Source organism: Sciurus carolinensis, chromosome 7 (genome assembly GCF_902686445.1).
Source record: "Sciurus carolinensis chromosome 7, mSciCar1.2, whole genome shotgun sequence".
Lineage (NCBI taxonomy): Eukaryota > Metazoa > Chordata > Mammalia > Rodentia > Sciuridae > Sciurus > Sciurus carolinensis.
This window is the reverse complement of record NC_062219.1, coordinates 128,435,840-128,451,476: the sequence shown is the minus strand read 5'-3', so window position 1 is coordinate 128,451,476 and position 15,637 is coordinate 128,435,840. Positions and strand designations below refer to the sequence as shown.

The 15,637-nt window shown below is 37.8% G+C and overlaps 1 protein-coding gene across 2 annotated transcripts; it reads left to right on the top strand.

The window, feature by feature from the left end:
* The first annotated feature begins 3,347 nt into the window (after positions 1-3,347).
* On the top strand, positions 3,348-14,722 carry Zkscan8 (zinc finger with KRAB and SCAN domains 8). 2 transcript variants are annotated; one of them, XM_047557076.1, is made up of 6 exons: positions 3,348-3,487; positions 7,665-8,148; positions 8,697-8,829; positions 10,723-10,814; positions 11,102-11,225; positions 11,840-14,722. In XM_047557076.1, exons 2-6 carry the CDS (start codon positions 7,732-7,734, stop codon positions 12,796-12,798), a joined length of 1,725 nt encoding a protein of 574 aa, XP_047413032.1. In that variant the 5' UTR covers positions 3,348-3,487; positions 7,665-7,731; the 3' UTR covers positions 12,799-14,722. The 2 variants fall into 2 exon arrangements, with proteins under 2 accessions (XP_047413032.1, XP_047413033.1); XM_047557077.1 differs by having other exon boundaries at positions 3,364-3,487; positions 7,668-8,148.
* The last annotated feature ends 915 nt before the right edge of the window (positions 14,723-15,637 follow it).

Here is a 15,637-nt window from a genome sequence, read left to right as displayed (position 1 = left end):
TGTATGGTATCTGTACATGTAAAGGAAAAGGATGCATTCCAAGCTTAACAGTGATTTTTTATGTAGAAAAACTGAAGATTTTACCCATACTTTCAAGCTAACAATTTAACTTGCCACAGTTTTATGAATACTAGCAAAAAACACCAGACTCCCAGATGAGAAACAAAAGACTTTATTGCTTAATGACACAGGCATGAGCTTTATGTTCTGTTCCTCTCCAGCACCCAAAGAGGTGATGTAGTGGGGGCTGAGTAAATTGCTCACACAGGTGCTTTTGCATCCTAGCAGAGGAACCCCCAGTCTTTGCTCAATCTTGCCCCAAAGTGAGCCTTTTTTTTTTTTTTGTACTGAGGATTGAACCCAGTACAAAATTGAGTCACATCCCCAATCCCCAGAGTCACATCCCCAATCCCCAGAGTCCTTTTTATTTTTTGAGACATGTCTCACTAAGTTGCTGAGGATGGCCTTGAATTTGAAATCCTCCTGCCTCACCCTCCCAAGTGTCTGAGATTACAGGCATGTCACCACACCTGGCAAGGCTTTATTTATATTGTCCTGCTTGGGAAACAAACCTGTCCTGAAAGTTGATAAAACATCCTTGAAGAGATAATCTCAAATATCTGCCACAAGACTTGGAGAAAATCTAGGATTTCAGGAATTTTCTTCCCAAACTTTAATAGCAATCTGGGGGTCAGCTTTTTTATATATACTTCTGGATTATAAATTTTTATTATCTCTTATTTTAATTTCTAAGAATAACAAAAAACAAAGGCAGAGAAGTTTAAATTTGTTTTCATAGGAGATAAGGAGTCACTCGATTAGTGACTGGAAGAATGATAATGATATTTAAGGACATGAATTTAATAACCACATTTGGAATAATTAAGACTATCTCTCACGGCTGTTGCAATCATGAAGGTAGGCAGTAATTAGAACTAAGGTTGGTTGTTATGTTAATGCAGAAGAGTGACATTTCAAAGAAGAAATGTGCTGGCTCTGATGGCTTCTCTTATATCTCCATATTTCATCTCAGTAAATCAAGGAGGGCTCAAGAGCCTGTATAATTCAGAAACTAGTAATATTAATAACACTCAATGATGTTTACATAATAGGCAGCACTTTCTTCAGAGTAAATGAACAGGGAGATTACAGAGCAGTTGAGGACAACTACAATTACCAAAAATGAAAACTACTTTCTCTGGGGTGAAGAATTTCATAATACTTTATTCCTAAGCAGTACTCTATTTTTCTACCTCCTTGTTTCACTGTAAAGGTCCAGAGTAATCTTAAATTCTGCTATGCTTTTTTTAGGCTTTTCTTTTCTTTTTTTTTTTTTTTTTTAGTAAGAGCCCTCCCACTTGTTTTAGAAAGCAGGAATCAAGCTGCAGTTGGAAGACAAACAACTCAACTACCAGTTAGGAAGGGAATATACAACTGCCCCAAATGCTGTTCTTAAATGAATGACCCACTCTTCCCTTTTATTTGTTGGTCCTATGGTCAGATCTTCTCCAGGGATCCTTACACACACTTGGCCCTGGCTGCTTCCTCTGCTTCTCCCAGTTTCATTCTAATTGATCTCAATCTCATCCCCATTGGCTATTTTCCATCAACTCCTTAAATTTCTGATCCACTAATTACATTCTTCTGTTTTTAATTCATTTTTAGTTTTTCAGACATTTTAGTAGGTTTTGGGAAGGGAAAGGGAGACATATATGTGTCACTCTTCCAACTCCATCTTGAAATAAGCCATATTTTTTTCTCTTTATCTCCTTTCTCCCATTTTCTTGTTTTTATTCACCTTACTTTTGGATTCTTAGAGAAAGTTTTCTGATTAAAGCCTTAATGAAACCTTTAATAAAGTGAAGAGCAGTAGGAAGTACACTTCTAGAGCAGGGGACACTGAGCAAAAATGAAAGATTGAGTGAAGAAGCAGTTATAAGAATCCATAAACCATTTTTAAAAAAAGACATTAAAGAGATTAATTCCACTCCACTCACTAAATTGTTTTGTTTAGGAAAACATTATTAATTTTCATAAAATATACTACTTAAGTTAGCTTGTAATATCTTTGCTATTATTAAATTTATTATTATATTTCAAGACAGTATCTTAGTGATAAACATTTACCCAGCACACTTGAAGCCCAGGGTTCAATCCCCAGCACCTAAGAAAAAAATTAAATGTAGAAATCTGAGAGTGGACTTCTAGTCTGTTGTTTGTTACCTCCAGTACCATCTCAGTTGGAGGCAAGAACTGTGAAATAAAGAGCAAAAAAAGGCTTTGAAAGAATCCAGAAACACTGACACTGTAACTTCTGTGTTTTTCGTTATTTATTTGTTTTGGTGTGATGATTAGATGACAGACCCATAAAAAAAAAAAATTCAGAACTACTAAGATTTTTATCCTAGAAGGGGAGCAAGATATCTCGGAGTTAGAAATGAGGAAGGGCTAGAAACGTTGGAGGTAGCTACCAGCAGAAGCTGACAAAGATGGAAATTAGGTAACGTTTTGAAAGGGGCATCTGAGAACTCAGAAAAAATGGATAATTAGGAAAAGTACTGAAGGAAGGAATAAAAAAATAAATTTTAAAAAGTGGGACCAAAACACAAAAATAAATCCTCCACCCCACAAGTCCTATTTAGTCTGAAAGTTAAAAGCTTTTGTACAAGAGGTATATAAATAATGAACACAGATTTGTCCCCTAAATTTTGTGGTCTTAAAACGTGGCCTATTCCTGAATCTTAGATGACAGATTTAGCATTTAAGAAGCAAGCGGTAAAGGTGGTTTTCCAAGAGATTGCAATTCATTACCATAGGGAAGGATGGAAAAATATGTAAAAATGCAAAAAGGATTTGTGTTCAATTACAATTAGTTATTGAATATAAAGTGTACTATTCCTAGCTGCCATAGGGATTTACAGAACATAGGAGTAGCAAGAATTACTCAAGAAATTTGCAGTCTATGGAGGACTTGATATAATCATGAAGCGAAAACAGTAAAATACAAAGTAACTAAGAGGGCCAAACTCGAATGAGTTATTAGCATCCCTCCTGTTGCCAGCCCTGGCTTTAGCCCTCGGACCTGCCCCTGGGGAGTCCCGAGTTCACCAGGCGCGCAAAGCACAGGTGACATCCAAATTCGTTATTCTCCAGGACGTTCACGGTGCCCAGTAGCACTTCGCAATACACAGACGCAAGAGGAGCCCAAGGCACAGTGTACCGCCCTGGAGGAATACGCTGCTTTGGTCCCCTCAGTCGTCCGACCATAGAGCTGTCAGACCTCCTAGATTCCTAGAGAGCTCCCGGAAGTACCTTTGGGGCAAGATGCGTGCTGGCCGGTGTTGTGCCTCCACAGGTTTGGAAGTTGGTGGCTCGAGAGGCCTGGTCCGAGTGAGGTTTTCGTTCTGTTTTCTCCACTCCCTTTCTTTGGATCTGCCCACCCTTTGCATCCCCCTGTCCCCACCCCACGCAGCCTCTAGAACTCGCGGTGAGTACAGTCGGGCTCCAGGCCGGAGAAAGGGGTCGCTTTGTGGCCGGAGAAGGCCGCAGCTAACGACAGGCCTGAGGGGTCCGGAGAGAGCGCCTGTGCGGTGTCGGCGACTGGGACTGAGTCCCACTCTGAGGGATCGCTTTTTGTTACCTCAGGCCGATACACGTCCCCAAACTTTTTGCGAGGGAAACTGTTATGGAGGTTCGCCTTCTTCACAGCCATTCGTTTTGTGGTATGATTTTGCCATCTATCTTAATTGTCTTAATATAAGGAATTGTCCCCGCGTTATCTTTTATCCGACTATTTCCACGGTCTAAATTATTTTAACTTAGAAATTTTACTTTTTGGTTTCAATAAAATCCTCATTTGTTTTTTTAAAATATCTGTTTTGTTGTAGAAGCCCCAGTTATCCATTTTTGCTGTTAGGTTTTCTCTTGGTGGTGTATTGAGAATAATTGGACAAAAGAAACATTTTCAACAATTTCAGAATAATATAGAGTTCAACATTATTCAGAATACTTGGCTTATGATTAAACTTAACGGAAGTGGATACCCAAGAACTCTGTGGGAAGTTCGCCTTTCCAAAACTCAAGTCGATAATGAATAATTTTTGTCAGACTACTTTGAGTGGCACCACCACCTCTAAAAATGTATTTTTTTGTTTGTTTGATTACTTCCTTTGAGCACATCTGTGGAGGACTGTATTAGCAAATGCACACATTTTGAAGTTTTGTGTGGTTAAATGTAAAAAGTGTAGGTGTTAAAGCGTTCAACTAATGCAATCTAATTTCCTTGATCTTGCCTACCATGCTAGAGTTAGGTTCCCTATTGAAAGATTCTAAAGGAGATGTTATATTACTTGCTTGTTAAAAGTCTCCTTGGCAGTATATTAGTTTCCTGAGACTGTCATAACAGAGTATCACAAATTTAATGGTTCAATGCTACAGAAGTTTATTCTTTGACAAATAGGGAAACTAGAAATCTAAAATTAAGGTGTCCTCAGGGCTGTTCTTTTCTAGCTTCTTGTTCTTTCTAGTGATTGTTGGAATTTCTTTGGCTTGCAGATGTGTAACTCTATCTCTGCTCTGTAGTCAAATATCTCTCTTCCATCTATAGGTCTGTGAGGAGGAGACCTCTTAAGATATGACTTTCTCCTTCTGTATCTGTGTCTCTTCCCTTAAAAATATAATAGTCATATTGCATTAAAGACCCACCTTATTCCAGTATAACTTCATCTTAACTTGATTATATCTGCAAAGACCCTAATGCCAAGTAAGGTCACATTTACATGTCCCAGAGGTTAGGATGTCTATCTTTTTGGGGGATACAATTCAACCCACAACAGGTAGCACTGTGGAACATGAATAGGAGAAAGCATAACCAAAGATAACCTCTACAACCTTAGGCAAGAGATAATGTCTGTACCAGGGATAGACACCAGAGACACATGTCCCACAAAAAAATAGGGCATGAAATTAAACTCTTTTTTTGGACCTCGGATTTTTCTTTCTAACCCTCTTATAAGAAACCTAGACATATTCTGTGTTAGGTATTGTAAATAAAATTCTGTAATATTCTTTGATTTTATTAATAAGATAAATCTGTACCCATGAGGAATATACATTTAAGTTAGGAAGTCAAAACTCCCTGGCAACTAATAATATACAATTATGGAAAAGCAGTGTACATTTATGTAGATAGATATAGAGTAGTAGAGAAATCAATAACTTCCAATATGAGTGATAGTGTTTTGTTTTACCCTTTAAAAATAAGTAATTAGAAACAAAGTTGCCTGTTAAGGTTTATGCAAAGTCATGGTTTCCCCCACCCCAGGTGAAGGTCAGTACTGGATGTCTGGCCCAGAAAGATTCTTCTCAGGGCAAGACCACAGACCCCAGCAGAAGTAGATCCTGGGCCTGTATGGAGGGCAGTGAGTAATAACAGAAGGGCATCAGTTGTGTTGGGGATTCTGGTCCTTAAAGGAGACTGGGTTTGGATTTGCAGTGTTAGATAGGAGGTTTATTTATTTGAAAGACAAGCTTTTGACTTAACTCAGGAGGGAAATGTGATTTCTGTCCCTCTCAAAGCCCAGAACAGAGAACTGTATGTTGTCTCAGTGCTGAAACTTGATGTCATTAAAAAGCAGGTGTTACAAAGAGCTGGGGCAGGGGAGAGGTCATTTGGGCATTAATGAAAGAAGTCAAAGACTTAAATGAAGAGTAAGATCAAGGTTCATGAAATGGAAAGCTCAGTAATGTTAAGATATCATTTCTAACATTGTTACCAATATTAAGATATCCCTGGCTGTAGTTGTGACTCAGAGGTAGAGCACCTGCCAACCATGTGTGAAACTGAAGGTTTGATCCTCAGTACCACCAAAAAAAAGAAGAAGAAAAAAGGAAGAGAGAAAAGATATTCTTAAAATTAACTATACACTCAAAAACAATCCTATTCCAGAATTTTTAACAGAACTAGAAAAGACAAGAACAACAAAGTTGCAAGTCTCATACTACTTGATTTTAAGACTTGATAATCCACAAGAACCTAAACAGTTTCATATCTGTGAAAGGATAGATATCTCGTTCAAGGGAACAGAATATAGAGTCTAGAATTGACTTTTGACAAGAGATACAAAGACAGTAGATAAAGGATAACCCTTTCTGCAAATGGTGCTAGAAAAATTGATATAAGTGTGCAAGGGAAAAAATAAGAACCCATATCCATACCTCAAACTCTGAGGAAAATTTAAAATGTAAAACATAAAACTTGTAGAAGAAAATCCTTGTGATTTTGGGTTAAGCAAAGAGTCTTAGGTAGGGCATCAGCAACAGTCCTTTAAAAGAAAAAGAAAAAAAAATTGATGAATTAGACTTCAAAAAAATTATAGACTTGTATTCTGCAAATGCCACTATTAAAAGAATAAAAGGAAGACATATTTGTAAATCACATATCTCATAAAGCACTTGTATCTAGAATATATAAGGAATTCTCAAAATTTTGGGGAAAAAAATAGGCAAAGGTTTTCAATACATACTTTACCAAAGAGAATAAACAGGTAGCAAATGAGCACATAAAAAGATGCTTAGCATCTACAGGTGGGTAGGGAAGTGCAAATTAAAATCATAAGATACTACTACCTACAGAATAGCTAAATTTTTTTTAAAAAAGCAATCATCAAGTGCTGGCAAGGACGGTGAGCACCAGCACCTCTCATTTATTGCTAGTGCAATGTAATATGTTACAGCCACTTTGAAAAACAGTTTGGCACTTTGTTATAAAGTTATACATGCACATTTATGACCCAACAAATTTAGTTTTGGATAATGTACCCAAGTGAAATAATATATTCACACAAAAACTAAGGTACACATGTACATTGTAGCTTTATTCATAATCATAAAAAATGGAAATAAATTCTCAATTGAGGAATGGATAAACATTGATTTGTACAATGAATAAACTACCAATACATACAGTGTTGTGTAATTTTAAATGTATTATGCAAAATGAAAGATTCCATGAATCTTTTCATATTCAATGAAAAGAATATGTACTTATTTATATTTTAGAAGGTTATTGGTGTGTGAGATTCAGTTTTTGCATTGTAGGTGTTCCTGGGTCATCCACATTCCTTAGAGATGCACTGTTTTAAAGAGAATTCTAGAGCTACACTTGAGGTCCAAAGTAGAAGTTAGTCTTGAGATAGGAGGAAGTTGGGGGGCACAGGCATGATGCTAAATGTTAGGTGGGGAAGAGGAAACTTCTAGATCTTGAGCTAGATTATGTGGAAATTAGTCTCATCTATTGAGAGTGAGGGAAAGGTTGAAAAAGTGTGTAGAAACAGTTTAGTGTAACTGGTGTTAAAAAAAAATGCTAAAAGGAGTTAAAGGACAAGCTGAAGTTGAACACAGAAATTCAGTTAGTCCCAGTCTCCATGGTTTCCTGCTTTGTTAACCATCCTCCAAGTTCCAACAGAGAAAACAGAAGGAAGGGATATTTCCTGGGTGGGTTTAGCATGACAGATTAAGGAGATGTAAGAAGTTATTTCTGGAACACATAAAATAGTTGAGTCATGAAGTCTATGTCTTGGGGGTGGAGCTTGTTACACTGTCTTAATAAGTCATTATGACTTGTGACTTGCCTTAACGCTATTTTTTATTTTCTCTTTCTGAAGAAGGTTCGTATCTAAAGAAGTAAAAGAAGGTAGTGGAAACAAGTCTCCTGAGCTTTTCTGGCCCTAAATGGCTGCAGAATCAAGAAAACCTTCAGCCCCATCTCCACCAGACCAGGCTCCTGAAGAGGACCTTGTCATCGTCAAGGTAGAGGAGGATCATGATTGGGACCCAGAATCTAGCCTGCATGAAAATAACCCTCCTGGCCAAGAACTGTTCCGTCTACGCTTCAGACAATTATGCTACCAGGAGACTCTAGGACCTCGAGAGGCTCTGATCCAGCTCCGGGCACTTTGCCATCAGTGGCTGAGGCCAGATTTGAACTCCAAGGAGCAGATCCTGGAGCTGCTGGTGCTGGAGCAGTTCCTCACTATCCTGCCTGAGGAGCTGCAGACTCTAGTTAAGGAGCATCAGTTAGAAAATGGAGAAGAAGTGGTGACCCTATTGGAGGATTTGGAAAGACAGATTGATATACTAGGACGGCCCGTAAGTAGAAGTTATACATGCTATGACTGTGGGAGTTCTGGAAGCTGGGTATTTTATTTTTGTAAAGGGTGTAATCCATATTTTATCATCATAACATCCCTACAATTGTATTGTTTCTGTTTGCCAGGTGGGAACATGAAAAGTTTAAGATAGGAAGCTTAAATTATCTTTTCAGGAGCACCCAGATAATTAAAAGATAGATCTGAAATCAGAGCTCAGTGTCCCTAGTTCCTCATCAAAAGGATTTTTGCCACTTTGTGGCACTGCTTTCGGTTTCTGTTTCTTCCCCTGGCCTGGGTACACAAAATATTGGTGTTCTATGTAGCAGGGAGGACAAAAATCTTTCCATTCAGTAACTGAGAAGAAATGCCTTTCTTTCTATGCTAGTTTACATGTTTGTATTCTTTGCTGCCCCTGGGAAGTAAGTGAAATCCTACTGCTTCCTTCCCCAAGTGTGTATCCCTGTAGATAGGCTGTTGGTCCTCTTATGTTGTTCACTTCATTTCTCAAAGGGATTCCTTATAATCCTACTGTCCCATTGTTTCCAGGTCCCAGCTCGTGCACATGGACATAGGGTACACTGGGAGGAAGTGGTACCTTCAGAATCTGCACCAGAACTTCCAAGTACTCAGCTCCACCCTGTGATAACCCAGCATAAATCACAAGGGCCACAGGAGAGAGGTGAGGAGTCAGATTTCATAGAAATGAAAAAGCACATTTGGGACCTTGTCTAGTTCCTGGAAAACCAGAAACTAGAACTACTGTTTACAGGCCAGCTCAATATCTGAATTTAAATGTTTATCTACATTTCAAATGCAGGCTGTTAATCCTAATGGTAAACTTATGAACATGGTAAAGAATTTAGAGATGTGTTAAGTAGTCACACATTTCTATTATCCCAGTGTATTTACAACATGGACATTTTTGAGATTTTGCTGGTATCATAACACGTCATTTGTAAATACTGAAATGCACATTTCCTCAAACATGGGCATTTCTTAGATAACTACAATAAATTGAACACAATTAGGAAATGCAAAACTGATACAATACTAATCTTGTCCATAGTTCATATTTTGCCAGTTGCCCCAATAATTTTTTTTCTGGTCCAGTCTAGCATAAGACAAAAAAATTACAATTTTAGTGTGATTCTCTTTAGGATCCTTTAATTTGGCATAGTTTCTCATTCTTTCTTTCCCTCTTATGCCATGACAGTTTTGAAGAATACAGGTTAAGTTTGTTTTGTTTGTTTTGTTTTGTTTTGTAGGACAGCTTCAATTTCGGTTCACATAATATTTTCTCATATTTAGATACAGGTTGTATTTATTTGGCTGGAACGCTTCAAAAGTGATTTCTCAGGGGGTACAACAGAAATTTGTCCTATTGGTGATGTTGTCTTTGATGATTTGATTAAGGTTATTCTTGCTAGGTTAATCATTGTAAATTCACTGATTTTCTCTTTGCGATTAATAAGTAATTTGTGGAGACATATTACTGAGTTTGTGTAATCACAGTCCTCCTCAAACTTTTGCTACTAAAAAAATACTAGTTTCTGTATTTATTGACGCTTCTTCACTGAGTCAGTGATTACTAAACTTGTTAGAAAATGTTGATTTTTTTTTTTAACTGTCATTCCTTCTACATTTATTTTTTGTTTATTTTAAGGGAAAGCATTTCCTTCTTTTCTTATATTATCAGTGTGGACTTGGGAATTCTTATTTATCCTATAAATATTCTGTTACAGTCTTTCTGTTGATGCTTACATTGTCTTAGATTTGACCAGAGGAGACCTCATCATTCTGACTCCTGTGGCCTTTTGACATTTCCCCGTCATTTTTTGAGAATTTCCTTACTTTCTTGCAAGCATAATATGTTTCAATCTCATCTTCCCCTGCATTACATTTTTTCATATATGTGCTTTGTAGTTGTTTATTGTATGTAAATGAATTTTAATATTTCAAAAGAAGCATATGGCAGGCATTTCAGAAAGGTAGTTGAGTTAATAGAGATAGATTGGTTCTCGTTTTTAATTTGCTAGGAGTTTAGGACTTAAAAGAATACTATACACAAACACAAAGATATTACTTTGGGTGGTAGCAAAAAATGAAAAGGAATTCCTGATAAGAAACCAGTATGCTTTTTTTTCCTTTTCTTTTTTTTTTTTTTAAGAACTAAGGGGTTGAAACAAGGGGCATTTTAACCACTGAGCTACATCCCTAGTCCTTTTTATTTTTTATTTGAGATGAGATCTTGCTAAACTGAGACTGGCCTCAAGGTTGTGATCCTCCTGTGTCAGCCTCCTGAGTAGCTGGGATTACAGATGTGTACCACCACCCCCAGATTCACTTTATATTTTTGAGCATGACTTTAGGCTGCATTCAAGGACATCAAAGTGTAGAAGTTTTGTGGGCAACTGTAGGTATGAGTCCAGAGTCTAAGATATCAACACTTTATATGCAAAATCTTTAGCATGCATATATGCTGAAATACAAATAATTTGGAATGGTTAAGTGCTGGCTCCCACAACCATAGGACAAGACTGGTCTCATTTATAGCTCCTTTCTCCTCTCTCAGTCCTGTCTACTTCTCAGAGTCCTTCCCCTTCCCAGAAAGGAAGTTCCAGAGACCAGGAAGTGACAGCTACACTTCTCACAGCAGGGTTCCAGGTGAGTTGCATGCTCCTTCTTACTCTGGTTAGTAACTTTTGTGGCATCTACCCCATATCTAGACTGTCTGTAGTAGTACCTATTCAAGAATTTGCCCAAATTCTTTTGCATGGTGACAACTTAATAATGAATCTAGCATATTTCCCTTTTCCCAGCTATTTAGATCCCTTTACATAGTACATTTCCATTCCTTAATATTCTCCCAACATCAGTAGGTCTCTCCGAAATTCTAGATTTGAGCTGTGAAACAATTTCATGCCCCAAATGAGGATCTTGTTTTGTTTCAGACTTTGGAGAAGATTGAAGATATGGCTGTGTCCCTTATTCGAGAGGAGTGGCTTCTTGATCCATCACAGAAGGATCTGAGTAGAGATAACAGGCCAGAGAATTATAGAAACGTGTTCTCCCTGGGTAAGAATAGCTTATGATTAAGTTTTTTTGTTTGTTATATATATGATATCTATGAGCTTTCTGGAAAACATAGTTGAGTTGAAGCTTAGGATCCAACAGAGGGGGATACAAGTTAAGACTTCTTGAGGTCTACATTGAAACCTTTGTTCTCCAATACTGGGTATTGGTCCAATTAGAAATTGACATCTCATTAGTGCTCTCTGGTTCATGCATTTTTTTTTCTCCCAGTTCCCATAGGATCCTGACATAGATTTTTCTCACCTAACCCTTTCTTTTCATGACTGAGGTATTTGCCCATTTGTGTACCACTCATTAGACCTTTTAGTAGTTCCATGTTTTTTCCCACTTCTTAGTTGATTCCTTCTCAACTCTAGTTCCCCCTCGGTAATCCCTTTTTTTTTTTCATGGCACCTCTTCCCCAATTGGCCTATGGTACTTCTGTTTGATTATGTACATCTTCCCCCTGTTAAGAAGCCATTTTGGAGACTAAAGTTTTGTGTTTACTTGTAGTATTCCATATGTGCTTTCCTTTTCCTCCTATCTTCAATTCCTTTCTCCTAGTTTAGAGAATAGGAAGTAACATTGGTTTGATGTTTATTATATTTTTATTTCAGGTGTTGAGACCAGGAATGAGAACAAGGAATTAGCTTCAAAACAGGTAATATCTACTGGAATACAACCACATGGAGAGACAGCTGCCAAATACAACGGGGATGTTACCGGGGGTCTTGAACATGGAGAAGCCCAAAACCTGGGCAAATTAGAGAGGCAGCGGGGAAATCCCACACAAGAGAGACGACATAAGTGTGATGAATGTGGGAAAAGCTTTGCTCAGAGCTCAGGCCTTGTTCGCCACTGGAGAATCCACACTGGGGAGAAACCCTATCAGTGTAACGTGTGTGGTAAAGCCTTCAGTTACAGGTCAGCCCTTCTTTCCCATCAGGATATCCACAACAAAGTAAAACGTTATCACTGTAAGGAGTGTGGTAAAGCCTTCAGTCAGAACACAGGCCTGATCCTGCACCAGAGAATCCACACTGGGGAGAAGCCGTATCAGTGTAATCAGTGTGGGAAGGCTTTCAGTCAGAGTGCGGGCCTTATTCTACATCAGAGAATCCACAGTGGGGAGAGACCCTATGAATGTAATGAATGTGGGAAAGCTTTCAGTCATAGCTCACACCTCATTGGACATCAGAGAATCCACACTGGGGAGAAGCCCTATGAGTGTGATGAATGTGGGAAAACCTTCAGGCGGAGCTCACATCTTATTGGCCATCAGAGAAGCCACACTGGGGAGAAGCCCTACAAATGCAATGAATGTGGGAGGGCCTTCAGTCAGAAGTCAGGCCTTATTGAACATCAGAGAATCCACACTGGAGAAAGACCCTATAAATGTAAAGAATGTGGGAAAGCTTTCAATGGGAACACTGGCCTCATTCAACATCTGAGAATCCACACAGGGGAGAAGCCCTATCAATGTAGTGAGTGTGGGAAAGCCTTTATTCAGAGGTCAAGTCTTATACGACATCAGAGAATCCACAGTGGAGAAAAATCTGAATCCTTAGGAGTTTAGGAAAAGCTTCAGTCACATATTGAATATTTTTCAACATTCACGAACCACACACTGGTGGAAGGTCTTTCATTATAGTAAAAAATTCATCATCATCATCTAGTGGCAGAATCTATAGTGGTGGCAAAGTTAGAATAGCTTTTCAGTAGTTTGGGCCCAGTGCCTTGACCCAGGTTGATTAGCTTGACTGTCTCTGGAAATATATAATGGAGTAGAGCTCCCAACAACCTAATATTACCTTTTAGAAATTTAAAATAGTATTAATTTGTTTGTCATGGCTTGAGGCACTAAACTTTGTCTTTCAGGTGAGTAGCTGTAGTTTTGAGAGAGGCTGCTACTCTTAGTTCCTCTGCTTCCCATGGCCTATGATCCCGTTCTCCCATTTATTCCCCCAAAGGTGCCCTTGCACTGCTAATCTGATCCAAGAAGCTGCTGCAGCATCCAAAACAGCCTCTTTGTGAGGCTTATATTTATATTTAGCTTTCTAAGATCCTGGTTCTAGGGAAATTTTACAGACACTTAACATATTTCTTTTTTTTATTCTAATGTTCCTTCTAATTGATGAAAATCTATATTCCCATGCAAACTCAAAATGCTATATTTTTAACAGCACTCCAGCATTTTTCTTCATTTATCACCTTTACTGACTCCACTAAGTCATTGAGCATCTGTACGTATCCTTCACCACCCCCAATCTCAGTACCTGTGTCAGCAAAGGAAGTGGACGCATTAGATGGTTGTGAGAGTGATGCAGAGAAAGAGGTGAGTGGAGGCTGCCCGGCTATTCTTGAGCTGGATAGTTACACTTTGGTAACTTCTGACACTCCTTCCACATCCTCACTGTGCACTGATACAAAAGGTATTTGCACTCTCCTAGTTATAATATCACATAAGATAAAGAGGAGACAGCTATTTGTTGAAGAAGACACAATTCTTAAGAAGAATGGGCATCATCCCTTCTGGCCCCATTACAGTGCTGCTTTCTCAGGTTCCTATCCATCTACACAAACTCCCTGAATAGATTGTCTGTTTTTCTTATCATTACTCTGGATCCACCTCCTTATATGGCCTCAGCACTTCATTCATCATTTCTTATCTGTTTCTTCCCATTTGTTTGTATAACTTAGATATCCACAGTGGTGATTTGTTGAATATCATACCTCACAATTCCTCATTCTTCTGAGTTCTGATGTAGTCCATCAGTATTCTGTGTCTGTAATCTACCAACAAAGACATAATATTAAACTCACAGCTTAGTATTTCATCTTTGAGACTTTTGGTAAACCAAGGGATACTGTATAAAGAAAAGTGACTAATACAAAGTACAAGCCAAATTTTATGCATCCAACATAGGATGTCCTTTAAATCAGGTAGTTCTACTTATTCTAAATACTATATTCCAAGAGTTCTATTCCTCTATATATTTGAAACATTCTTAGAATTCCCAATAAACCATACAAGAAAACCCTCTATTATTCTTAGTCATATTTCATTTTTGAGCAGTTTATTAGACACTCATTCACCAGGCTTGGAATTGAATACTTGCTTTTCAAAATTAATCTTCAAACTTGAAATTATTACTTTAAACCTATTCAGAAGACAGTTACATGGGTTCTAATGAAAACTCCAAGAGAAATAATGCAATTTCACACTGTGACTATCCTGAAAAGGGATAATAAATATGTTGTTTTATGATATGTTTGAAAAAAATCATAAAATCTTACCTCATAGAAATCCACCTTTGAAACAATCATAAATTTCTTCTCTATAACAGTCCTCTCTACCTCCCTATGGTCCACCTTGACCATCTACAACATCAAGATTATTATCTACTATTATCTACATTTATTTCATTGAACCATCAATACCTTCTTATCACTTGTCATCCTAGTTTGTTTAGTTAACTTTTTCAGAACAGTTCATTTTGTTATCCTTTCTTCTTTCTTTTTTTTTTTTTTTTTTTTTTTTTTGTGCTGGGGATTAAATCCAGAGGCACTTAACCACTGACCACATCCCTAACCCTTTTTTGTATTTTATTTAGAGACTTAGAGACAGTGTCTTTCTGAGTTGCTGAGGCTCTCTTTGAACTCATGATCCTCTTGGCTTAGCCTCCTGAGCCGCTGGGATTACAGGTCTGCACCACCATACCCAACTCTTCTTACTCTATTTTCTTATTATTCTCCCTTCTTTTATTTTAACATATAGATTGTCATTCCTAATTCCCTGTACTTTAAATTTCAACAAACCAGAAACAAGTAAATCTGACTGTGTGTAGATCCTAGCTTTCTGCTTCAATTGTGCCTTACCCTTTGTAAGATACTAATTCTACATGGGATCAGTGCTACCTTGTATGCAAATATTAATAGGATTGGTACATTGTTAGAAGGAAAATACACTCGTGTGCACATGTGTATGTATCCACACACTCCTCTTCCATATTTTAGAACACTTGCCTTCTAATCTAAAACAAAGCTCTTTTAACAGAGTAACATAATAAAATGTTTGTAGATGTACTAGCCAGTGTCTCTTTAGATAACAGTACCCTACTTAAATCTCAAAATTACTAAGCATCTGGCAGAGAATCAGAGAAAAGAAAATAATACAACTCGGAATATAAGTGTTAAACTGTAGTGAATTTGAGAAAAGATTGTCATTTGAAAGAATTTTCAAAGGTGCTTTATCCAGGTGTGATGGTATATGCCTGTAATCTCACTGACTCAGGAACAGAGGCAGGCACATCACAAATTCAAAGCCAACCTCAGCAACTTAGTGAGACCCTGTTTCATAAAATGAGAGTGTGGCTAAGTGGTAAAGCACCCGAGTTCACTTCTCAGTATTGCCC